At 38.6% G+C, this 12,281-nt stretch overlaps 1 protein-coding gene across 1 annotated transcript in view; it reads left to right on the top strand.

Moving 5' to 3' along the window:
* The window catches only part of myo10l1 (myosin X, like 1), a 113,598-nt gene that overhangs the window by 85,633 nt on the left and 15,684 nt on the right, over nt 1-12,281 (top strand). The window contains exons 22-31 of the mRNA XM_007248796.4: nt 242-348; nt 1,578-1,869; nt 3,968-4,822; nt 4,929-5,052; nt 6,391-6,634; nt 7,319-7,414; nt 9,175-9,268; nt 10,837-10,892; nt 11,083-11,225; nt 11,781-11,975. Of these exons, the coding sequence (XP_007248858.3) occupies nt 242-348; nt 1,578-1,869; nt 3,968-4,822; nt 4,929-5,052; nt 6,391-6,634; nt 7,319-7,414; nt 9,175-9,268; nt 10,837-10,892; nt 11,083-11,225; nt 11,781-11,975 (2,206 nt within the window). The remainder of the gene's footprint in view (nt 1-241; nt 349-1,577; nt 1,870-3,967; nt 4,823-4,928; nt 5,053-6,390; nt 6,635-7,318; nt 7,415-9,174; nt 9,269-10,836; nt 10,893-11,082; nt 11,226-11,780; nt 11,976-12,281) is intronic.

Below are 12,281 nucleotides of genomic sequence, written 5' to 3'. Positions count from 1 at the left end.
TTGTTTTTATGAGGCAGTTGTTTTTTATATTTGGTCCAAATCTGATGATGAACGGAACAGTAGAAGTGCTTTAGTCAGACTGAAAGGAAAAAGCATTAGAATAGTAGAGTCTTAACATGGCAATCATTGGACAAGGTTCAATTCTCAGTTCTAATATAAAAGCATATATTGTTTAATAGATGTGCAGGCTTTGAGTGGTTTATTGTAACTTTGCTGATGGGATCTGCCCTCTGATGTCCAGGTGTTCATGAAGGAGTCTCTGGAGCAGAAGCTGGAGAAAGAGAGGGACGAGGTGCGCCGTAAAGCTGGCCTCATCATACGGGCATACCTACTACGTTACACTGCAAGGTACAGTGTGTATATGTGTGTGTTTTTGTGGAAGCAGAGTGATTACTTCTTTTTTTTCTTTTCAACTGTTATCCACACTGTAACTGCTTTACATCCTCATGTTTCTGACCATTTTGCTGACGTTTGTGTTGTTCAGGCGAATATGTTCTCCTGTGTCCCTGAAATGAAAGCTTTTCATTATTTTGGTTATCTGGTTAACCCTTTCAGGCATGAACACAAACTTTCTTTTTCATATGCCAAAGTAAATTGTATTTGGGTTGTGATTTGTTTAGGGTCAGAGGTCATTTCTGAAGTGGTTTCTCTGAATGACCACTGTGCACTAAGTGGTGTTGACTGTACTACATTTTGACACCTTCCTAAAATAATCGGCTAACTAATATTTTTCATGATTTTCAGTTGTTGTGGCTATGGCAGTAGAAACCAGAAACAATCCTAATTTTGAAAATATTTATTGAAAAGTCGAACAACAGTTTTCTTACTAAAATGCAGACTGGGGGAAAATGGGAAAAATAAATAAAAACATTTATAAAATGCATGCTAAAAATGCAGACTAAAAAAACTTAATAATAAGACTAAACAGCTGTGTAGTATTTAAAGCCTGTAGCCTTTATTAATTAGAAGTAAACTATATTATTATAAAAATCTCATCACTTACCAATTGGGGACAAGCTGTGCATTGTGGAAATTAGTTCAGTGAAAGTACCCACCATCTTGATCACTTTTTATTTAGATTTATGCATAATAAATCAGCCTAATAAGTCATATATTGACCTTGGTCATTACTCCTAAAGGGGTAGAAGGTGAGGATGGTGAAGAAAGGACTCAGGACAAAAAAATCAATTTAGCCAAAAATGACCTATTATTTTAGAAAGGGTACGTGTTTTTTATTTAATTACAGTAGCAGGCTGGAAAATTTGCAATACAGGTTGCTCATAAAAGATTCACTGGACTGTTCAAAATATCAGTGATAGCTTTGCATAAAAAGTACAGTTCTGCCTAGAAAACATTAAAAATGTTTAGAAATTTCCTCTATGTACACAGTCGTAAAAGCTACTATGTTTCGTACAGTGACCACCATGCCTCAAAGTGTTAACTAAGAAATCTGCTTGTGGATCCTGCACATGTCTACCAAAGAAAAGACTGTAAATGTGTCTTTCTTACACTAATACAGTAATTTGTGTTTCCTTTAAAATTTGGTAAAAATTCTAATCCATTGTTTCTGTTTACAGGAAGCACTTTAAGAAAGCTCGTTCCAGCACTGTGATCATCCAGAAGAATTACCGTGCTCACCTGTACCGCCGGCGGTTTCAGCGGAAGCGCTCAGCAGCGCTGGTCCTTCAGAAGCACCGGCGAGGGCAGGTGGCACGGGGCCTCTGCCGAAAACTCAGACAGGAGAAGAAAAAACGTGAGGAGGAGGAGAGAAAGAAGAAGGAGGAAGAAGAGAAGAGTCGAGAGGCAGACAAGGACAAAGACGGAGCAACTGCAAAAGAAGAAGGTGCATCAGAAGAAGATCAGGCAGAAGTAAGCTCAGGGGATTTTTATATAATACAAATATGTAACTCTTTCCATTATGTTGATAACTTTACTGTGCCTTTTTTCATGCCTTGCTAGCTCACATGACTGGCTAATAGCTAAGTGAATAAAAAACAATTGAACCAATACTGAACATTATATACAACATATGCTATTAAATGCACTGAAATAACACTGAATATCAATATCACTGTATACATGTATACAACAATGTTGTAAAATACACTGATATAACCCTAAATATAATAATTGGAGGGACAAAGGACAAACAACAAACAAAAAATACCACATTTTTGTCCTTTTTAATGCTATACACACATACATGAATTAAAATAAAGCATTTAGCATAATTTTCACACATTATTTTAGTTCCCTACCGTAAAATAAATTAAAATAAAGCATCTCACATCATTTTCACGCATTATTTTAGTTTCCTACTATTTGAGTAAATTCTTAATTAGAACAGTAGTGCTAAGGTAAATGGTGGAATGCTGGAATATTACAAAGGTTACGTGTTTTCTAGGTCTGTCAAAATAATTAAATTATTAACGTATTGTACAATGCATAAACTGTCATTTTTGCAGATCTCAGTATTGCACTTTATGTTCTTTAGTAAGGAGAAACCATAAACATAAATGAGCTGGCATGTCAACTTTATTTTAAAATGTTGTATTTATGTTTTATTTATTTAGTACATAGTAGATAATTTAAAGCTCAATTTAATGCTCTTGAAAATTGTAACTGCAGGATAATTGCAATATTAGTAGATTTTATTACATCAGTGGCATAAAATAGTCATAACAAATAATACCTTTCACACTTCTAACCAATATCATTTTCATGATGGGCCTGAAAAGACAAAAAGTCCCTATTTGAATGTGATTATTTTTACGTACCTGGGGAGGTAAAGTAATGTATTTGTACTACAGGACGTCTGTAAAATCTATAATCGATTTGCACAGGATAATAAATCTTAGCATAAATATCAGAGATATGAGTGGCTACTCGATTTACACACTGCTGTCCCCTCTAAAAAATCATAAATGATAAATGATAAAATGTATTTTCTGTGTAACACAGTGGGCCCTGCACAGCTGTCGCAGTGCTCATTGTTATCTTACACTCCGTCAACAGTCTATTTTCATGCCTTGCACCTGAGCTTACGAATATATCTACACCGATGGGGGTGGTGCTCTGGAAATTATTTGTTATTATTTGTATTTGTATAATTATGTGTTCAGGTCAATTTCTGAGGTATAATTGAGGTATCTTGGCAGCAGAAAACACGGGTGCACCACTGACTAATTAAATAAAACCCTGACAATAGTCAGACATTCATTGCTATCTTGGCAACACAGGTGCGCAATGTGGGCTCAACATGCCTAAACCACCGCAGCAGTACACAGAAACAACTTTTACATCAACAATAAACAGAATACAAAATAAAATAGCATTGCTGTTCTCATAAATTAACTGTTTATGCATCTTTACAGTGTGAATGCACAGGTCAGTTTCCTCTTCTGAGAAGCGTAGAAGCGCTGCACCCTTTAAATAGCTCTTAAAGGGAATGGCAAGTCACATGCTGATTGTTTTATTTCATGTTACACCCAAAGCACACTCATTATTAATTAATAGAATTAGTAAATTCCTTTTGCGTGTTTCAGGCAGCACAAGACTTTTTTTTTGCATCCTCACGATATCAAACACACAGAAACTAAAATTAAGCTGCAAGCCCTAAATTAAGCTGCAAGCTGCAAGATGCAAGATTGACGGCTTGCCTATACAGTAGATCTCTAAAGTAGGGCCAATGATCTCATAAGTCACTTAAAGCAGCTACGTGTTTATAAACACCTATGTAGGCAATAGAATACGCTATACAATAAGCTGCACAATAAGTGTTGCCACATACTTCAATGAATCCCAAATAAATAAAAACCTCGAAAAAAAATCGTATTCAGTATGTTTTAATTAGTTCTTTTTCGGTTCAAATTTCATTTTTGTCTCTTTCTATGAATTAGCAGATTTTTTAGCTATAATCTTTCTGCCTCCTGTTTTAACCCCCCTCTCTCTCTCTCTCTCTCTACAGTCCCCGCTCACTGTTGAGGAAGAGACTCGTCAGATGGAGGAGATTCTGAGGCTGGAGCGAGAGATCGAGCGCTTGCAGAAGCAGAGGGAGGATGGTGTGTCCATGCTGTGCGAGAGCTCGCGGCAGGAGCTCCGCCTACGCCGGGATGCGGAGACGCTTCGGCAGAAGAAGGAGGCCTCACGTGCCGCCACTCAGTCCCTTGACCTGCAGGACTTCGACCCCAAACGAGCTTCCCCTGTGCCTCCCCCCACTGTTACTGAGGAAGAGGAGGTGGATGAAGGCTTCCACGCAGACGAGGAGTGCATACCTCTGTCTGAGTTTCCCCCACCTGCCGAGGGACCTCCGGATCAGGAGATCTTAGCCACTCTACCCCCTCCTCCAGCGGCCTTTGCAGAGGGTACAGTACCATCGGGAGCTCCTGCTGCAGCTCCGGAGGTTCCTGGAGCGCCCAATGCCCCACCACCTCCCCCACCTCCACCGCCTCCTCCTCCTCCACCTCCCCCACCTCCACTTCCTGGAGAGGCTCCAGTGGTAAAGAAGGATGTTTCCGAGTCTGCTGGGCCTGAAAAAGAGCAGGCGAAAGCAACAGAGGAGAAGAAAGCAGAAGAGGAGAAGAAAGCAGAAGATGGAGCTGGAGATGAAGCAGTTGACAGAGCCAGCAAACTGACAGTGTCTGAGTCCATGGTGGATGCAGAAGAGCCCATTTACAGCCTGCCACTGGACACAGAGTCTGATTACGACCAGGACGAGTTGGAGGATGGTCAGAGCAGTACAGCGGCCACGGACCCCGAACACGCCCGCAAGTCCACCTGTACCAACGCCAGCCAGGAGTCCTACAACCGCAGCTCTGACTCGGTTAGAAACACTGTCACACATTATCAATTTCTTTCAATAAATATAAAAAAATTCTGATACTGATCTCAACACTCTTTTTCGTTTTTCTTTTGTCTCTCTTTCTCAGTATGTGGAAAGTGATGAAGAGCATGATGGCTATGCAGACACAGATGAGGAGGTGTCTAATGGGAGAGTGAGTGTGCTGAATGGTAACGGACCTCCGTATTTCCACAGCTACCTTTATATGAAGGGTGAGTGTGAAGCATGATCCAATTCACCAGACAGACAGACAGACAGACAGATAGAGAGATACTAAGCCTGGATGACATGGCCAAAATTATTATCACGATATATTTTTTTCATATTTTGGTCGATGCGATATAAGTCCAATATCAATATGAACAATATAGCCACCACCCTTAGTGTACTTAAGCACACACTGATTGTGCTTGGTGATATGGTAAAAATATTATATCATAATATTTAAAGGCATGTTCATGATAGTCAACCTAGTATTTCTTGTGAAAAGCAGAGGAATGAATCAGCATTTGCAGATTCATAAAAACAATTGTACAGTAATTTTTATTACTTATATGAGTAATAAGGCTACACTGCTCAATACTTACAAAGTAGTTTTCCAGACAGGAATTAGGCCTCGTTTCGGACTGCATGGCATTTGAATTGAGATTATGGTAAATAGATAATGGTTTGAATAATCAATGTAACAAGACACACCTGGGCAACAAATCATGCCTGATTTTCACATATTCCAATACTTTTAAATTAAAAACCTGGAAATAAAGATGAAGGGCCCTATCTTACATCCTGCACAAGGCACGTCACAACGCTTATTTCTATCTTACACTCTACCAACCGTTACACTCATTTTCACAGGGCACAGATCAGTTTCCTCTGCTGAGAAGCGCAGAAGCGTTGCACCGCTAAAATGCCAATCACCAAATTCAGACAACGCCCAAACCACACCCGTGATTAATTTAGAGAATTAGTTCAAGCCTTTTGTGCATTTTGAACCTCACAAGCCGTCATTTTTGCGTCCTTAGTATAGCAAAGACACAATTGTTAGCCTATATATTGTTAAAATTGGGCCATAAATCCACTTGTTTTGAGACCTAGGTCCCTATTTTAGCTATATGTAGCTGAGCCGTCAACTATGTATCATCTGGCATCTTTTGTATCGTGAGAACGCAAAAAATACGACTTGCGTGGCTCAAAACATATGGACGTCTGACTGTTTACTGTTGTCTGGTTTAAATCGGTCAGTGGTGCACCTGTGATTCTCACTGGCAGGATGCCACTTGTCAGGAATTCACCTGAACACATTTGAATCTCATTTCCAGACCACCACACCCATATGTGCAGCATATGTACATTCCTACACTCCGTATGTGAATATAGACTGTTTGCGGGGTGTTAGATAGCAATGAGCATCGTGATGTGCTCTGCGCAGGGTGTAAGAGAGGGCCCCAAATCTGGAATTGAATAACTACAACACACCATTTATCTCAGCTAAGTAATTTCCATACTCCCAGACTCTTTGGACTGACTCCATCCCTCTCTTATTCCCACAGCTGGTCTGATGATCCCGTGGCGGAGGCGCTGGTGTGTGCTGAAGGACGAAACCTTCATGTGGTTCCGCTCCAAGCAGGAGTCTTTAAAGTCAGGCTGGTTGTATAAGAAAGGTGGGGGTCTGTCCACACTGTCCCGCAGGAACTGGAAGATGCGCTGGTTCGTGCTGCGAGACTCCAAGCTGATGTACTTTGAAAATGACAGTGAGGAAAAGTTGAAAGGAACCATCGACATCCGCTCTGCCAAGTAAATAACAACATATAAAAACTTCAACAGATCATACATGTTGCTAAGTAATATGTTTTACACAGTCCAGTCAGAATATAATGACCTCCTCCTTGATTCTACACTCATCTTATCAGCTCCACAGATCATATAGTATATAGTATTTATACAATTACAGGCCCCACAGGACCACCAGAGAGCAGCTTTCATTTGGTCTCCATAATCCTGCTGGATTATTGTCAGCACTGCAGTCACATTGGCATAATGGTGGTGTGTTATTGTGTGTTGTGCCTGTATAAGTTAGCCAGACTTAGCAGTACTGCTGGAGTTTTTAAACACATCTGTGTGATTATTAGACTGAGAACAGTCAACCAGCCAGAAATATTCAACCAATAGTGTCCTGTGTGTGGGGCCCTGTGGCTAATGTCTTATGCCCACTGTTAAAGCGCTTAAGAATGACCAACCAAGAATAGCTAAGTAAGAGTGTCTGAAATTAATAGTAATTAGTAATAGTAATAGTAATAATAGTAATAAATAGTGTTTAAAAACTCCAGCAGCACTTCTGTATCTAAGCTAAGGTACATGTAATAAGGTTTAATCATAGTAAAGGCGTTGCATTGAGAAAGAGAAACTCTGAAACTTTGCTTATCAGCAAAAGATGTGATTATATAGAACACTGAAAAGTGTCTGCTTTGCTCTTTCCAGGGAAATAGTGGACAATCATGAGAAAGAGAACGCTCTGAACATTGTGACGGATGAGAGGACATATCAAGTGTTTGCAGAGTCACCAGAGGATGCCAGGTATGCTAATGTGTACATTATTGAGCAAAGGTTTTTGGTACCTAAGCACATTCTTTAAAAGCGTTTATCTCAGCAATTAGAATTTTTTTGCTTCTAGACCACTCTAAAAGTCCTAGTGCATGTGTTAAATTACGTCACCAGATTTTCTAATTTACCATCTTTAAGCATTGATTTAGCAAAACTTCTAAAAAAAATTCTGCCTTCTCCCCTTTTCTGCACATGCATCCCACAGCAGAATATGTGTGATAGATTCCCTCTATGTTTCCATTTGATTTATGTTTATAAATAAGGGTTAATCTACAGTTACAGCCGATACACGAATCACCAACTTACTTGTTTTTGACCATACTGTTGAGTCAGGTGAGGGGAGTCAGATATTCCCACAATACAGTATTTTTTTGCTTCTTCTGTTGTTTAATGAGTGATGATAGCCTGACTCAACTTCCTGTAACTGGTCTAAAAGTCTAAACGATCTAGAAAACCAGTTGGGACCACCTCTTTTGGTTGAACCAAATGGTTTGTCCTTTAGCAGTGTAGGGGAGGAGACAACAGGCCTAGGCCTTGTCCTTATAATGCATATTTCGTCTTTCTGGTATTTTAGATGAGACTTAGGTGAGATACTAATCTGACTCCATTTAAATACCAACTAGGTAAAAATTAACAGTTAACCACTATCAGTAGCACACCTAATAAGATTAGGTCCTGGAGATATGGGCATAAAAAGCTACACAGCGATACTACATAACATGTAAAACACACAGGCACCCAGGTTGAGATGTTCTGCAGCCCAGAACTTAATCTACATTAACAGTTACAGAACATAACACTCAAACTTCTTGTTCCCCTCAGCAGTTAAGAGCTTGGTACAGCGTCCAGTGAAACTCACTATGTAACTATAAAGGTCTAGAAACTCAAAGAGACTCAAAGAAACGCTTAGGCTCCTAGGCCTACTAGGAAAAAAAGACTCATCAAAGTAATTCCTACAGATTAACAGTTTACGGTTTATTGTGACCTAAACTGACACATGAAACCAAATAACAATATTCCTAAAGTAATCTAAAAAAATAAGTTAAACAAGATAACAGTTAAGAATCTGGCAAAGTATATTTTGAATACAATATTGCATAGTATATTTGTATATTTACATGCAGGGAATGGAAGGTCTCTTGGTTACAGACAAACTTGTATACTCTGTCTTTGTGCTTTCCTTAAAAATCCAACCAGAACAATACACTTTGTATTTACATGTAAATTGGAATTTGGCTCTATTTACATTTGGATACCTTCAACTATCACAAGCATTGTTCATCACGGCTTTTGATCATCACGAGGCAATCCTAAACCCATCAGGAGCAGGAAGAGGAGTGTCTCTTCAAAATGTTCAGAAATGTTCCATTTAGGTTATCTTTAACATTTCTTTAATGAGACCATTGTACTTCTCGCACTGAGGCCATTAAAATGATACTAAACTCAAACACATTCACATTTCATATTAACAAGATACATTTCAGACCCAGCATTTAAAAGATTTTTCACCTCAGTAGACATCTTTAAGCAAGGTGTCAACTGCCTTTTGGCCAGGCTTCAGACTTTATTTGACTGACAATTAATTAATGGTACATTCAACACAATGCCCAAGGTGAGGAGCGCAGGTGCACAAAGACGATTAGGGTACCCTATTGAATATCCTCTCCTCTTTCTTTTGGCATGTCTCTCACTATTAATCTCTCTCACTCTCTCACTGTTTCCCTTGCTGTTAGTGGTTGGTTTAATGTCTTGAGTCGGGTTCACACTGCCAGTCCTGAGCAGCTGCTGGAGATGTCCCATGAGCAGGCCAACCCCAAGAATGCTGTGGTCAGTGCTCTTCCTTTTTCTCTTTTGGCTCCTGGCATCAACTGTATTGATTCCCTAAAGAACCCGGGAGGGGCTGTGGATAAAAAAAAATAAAGAAATACATCGAGTGAACGATATAGCAGATCGCGTTTCCTTTAATTTGAGTGAACGATTGGCAATTCGTATTCACGATTTCTTTAATCCGTGCTCATACTTATTTAATTTGAGCGAATGATTTCTTTATTTTGAGCGAACAATTTTTATACGCACTATGACAAAAAGCTTGGAGAGAATGAGCTGCCCTGCTGCAAGAAGTGTGGGTAGAGTGCGCACAGTACATTGCAGAGCTTATTGCAACCGAAGGAACACAAATACAGTCAGTTCCAGTCATGAATAAAGGAATTAAACATTTTATTGTTGCAGGATGACAGTATATGTGTTATTAAAACCATATCAGGTAAAAGTTATGATGCAGTAAATCATTAGCTCAAAATAAAGAAATCGTTTACTCGAATGAAAGAAATGGTCTGATTTTTACAATTATATTCTTTATGACACATAATACAAATATACAGTTAAAACAATATAAAACTATTTATAGAATGCATATTACACAATATAAGACGTTTAAAATTAAACTTTCTGAATCAGATATTTGCAAGCAATTTCCACAAGACATGCAGGACACCTATTTTCATTCAGTTTGGCTCTGCAAACCAGCCAGACAATTCTGGATCGAGATTGTTAGATACCTTTCAGACCTAACTGATATTAACATACCACTTTTACCTTCTTTATGTTTACTCGGAGATGGCTTGGCTTTGGAACATTCGGAATTATGCAAGAATCCCGAAAAAAAATCCCAATATTGGTTGCACTAACTTTGGATAAAAAAATATTTTATTAAATTGGAAATCAAAACAAAACATTACAAGATCACAGTGGTTATATCTCTTAACAGACTACATCTCAGACGAAAAAATGGTTTTGCACCATAAACACAGTCAGAAGCAGTTCAGTTATATTTGGAACCCCATTAAGAAATCCATAGTATTATAAGTGAACTGATGCCACAGCTATTTAGCTAAAACTTGAGCATAGTAATTAAAAAGACATAACCCTAAAATAATCTAATATTATTATTATTATTAATATATATATATATTTTTTATTTTTTCCTCTTTCTTTGTTACTTTTTTTGTCTATTTATTTATTGATTTTTTTTGTTTATATGTTCTCCCTTGAGAATAATGCATTATTAAAGAGTGAAATAAAGTAATAGTTGATTGCGGGCCCAAAAAAAAAAAAAAGAGAGAACAGATTAAAGAAATCGTGAGCACGAATTGCTATATCACGCTCTCGATTTATTTATTTTTTATCCACGGCCCCTCCCGGGCTCCGTAAATTCCCATACTTTTGTTAAGTAGTTTTGTTAAGTTGTTAAGAGAACAGTTTGTGATCTAAGTTAATGGAAAACTGGAGCATTAAAGGGTATTATTTTTGCGTTTAGATAATTATTAATCAAACAAACTCTGTCCATTTATGGTTCTTTATTTCTATAACCCCCTTGTCACACTTTCAAACCACAGGGCACTCTGGATGTGGGGCTGATAGACTCTGTTTGTGCCTCTGACAATCCTGACCGGTAAGTCTGCTCTTCTGCCCCCTGCTGGCAATTTATACATAAATCCAACTGAACACCAACAGTCACAGGCCTTTTCTCTGCTGCACCACTAGATAGTAGTATTGGGCAGTTTTCAGCTTTACTGTGTTATTTGTGTTTTTTTAAAACAGTAGCAGCAGCAGTAATTGTAATCTTTATCTCTGTCTGGCAGGCCCAACTCATTTGTAATCATCACGGCTAATCGAGTGATCCACTGTAACACCGACCTTCCAGAGGAGATGCACCACTGGATCAGCCTCCTACAGAAGCCCAAAGGAGATTCCAAGATTGAGGGCCAGGAGTTTCTGGTCAGAGGTCAGTACAGGATGCTTATGCACAGCTCTGCACCCAAAGACAGAGAACACAGGATGAAGAGACACAGCAAATCATCAACATCGAATTAAAAGCAGTAGAGTTATTATAAAATTTGTGTTGCAACAGGTTAGTTAAAAAGATGCAAAAATATTGAACCAGTTTACACCCGGTCACTTAATTTATTAGTTTCTTGTTAGATTGTGCTCATCAAACCCATTCCAATTGCGGACGTTGTGATATCACATTTATTGTTTATGTGGGCGGGGCTTGGCTGTTGAGAACGTATCAAGACGCTTTGTCATTCACACTACAATAATATTATGTGGTCTGAACACCTTCCAATGTGGCTTGAGTGATGCATCTTCGATGCATATTTTTTACATCCTCATCATACCAAACACACAATTACATGCCCTAAATCAAGCTGTTTAGTGCACAGTTGACGGCTCGTCTATAGATAACTGAAATAGGGCCCTATATTCCGTTCACACCTGTCACAGTGTGTTGCTGAACTGTTTTAACTCATTTTGAAACAGATTTTGATCTGTGTTTCAGGCTGGCTGCATAAAGAAGTAAAGACTGGGGCGAAGAGCAGCGCACTAAAGCTGAAGAAGCGCTGGTTTGTCCTGACTAACAACTCTTTGGATTACTACAAGTCAGCAGAACGCAGTGCATCCAAAATGGGAACCCTGGTGCTTAACAGCCTCTGCTCTGTGGTTCAGCCTGAGGAAAAAGTGTTCAAAGAAACAGGTGAGTGAACTATACTAACTGTAACTTTAATTGTGACTGCTGCATGATTTTTAAATATTTTATACTAACTATTCCTAATCGATTGTTACAGTTAAAATGTAAGATTTTCCCAGTTTGAAAATGTACAGTGCCTTGCAAAAGTATTCAGCCCATTTGAACTTTTCAAACTTTTACCACATTTCAGGCTTTAAACATAAAGATACAATTATTTTTTTTTTTTTTTTTAAGACTCAACAACAAGTGGGACACAGTTGTGAAGTGGAACAAAATTTATTTGATATTTTAAACTTTTTTTAGAAATGAAAA

The sequence above is a fragment of the Astyanax mexicanus genome, chromosome 5 (genome assembly GCF_023375975.1).
Source record: "Astyanax mexicanus isolate ESR-SI-001 chromosome 5, AstMex3_surface, whole genome shotgun sequence".
In the NCBI taxonomy this organism is placed as follows: Eukaryota; Metazoa; Chordata; class Actinopteri; order Characiformes; family Acestrorhamphidae; genus Astyanax; species Astyanax mexicanus.
The sequence above is the reverse complement of the archived record's forward strand: the minus strand, read 5'-3'. Positions and strand labels throughout refer to the sequence as shown.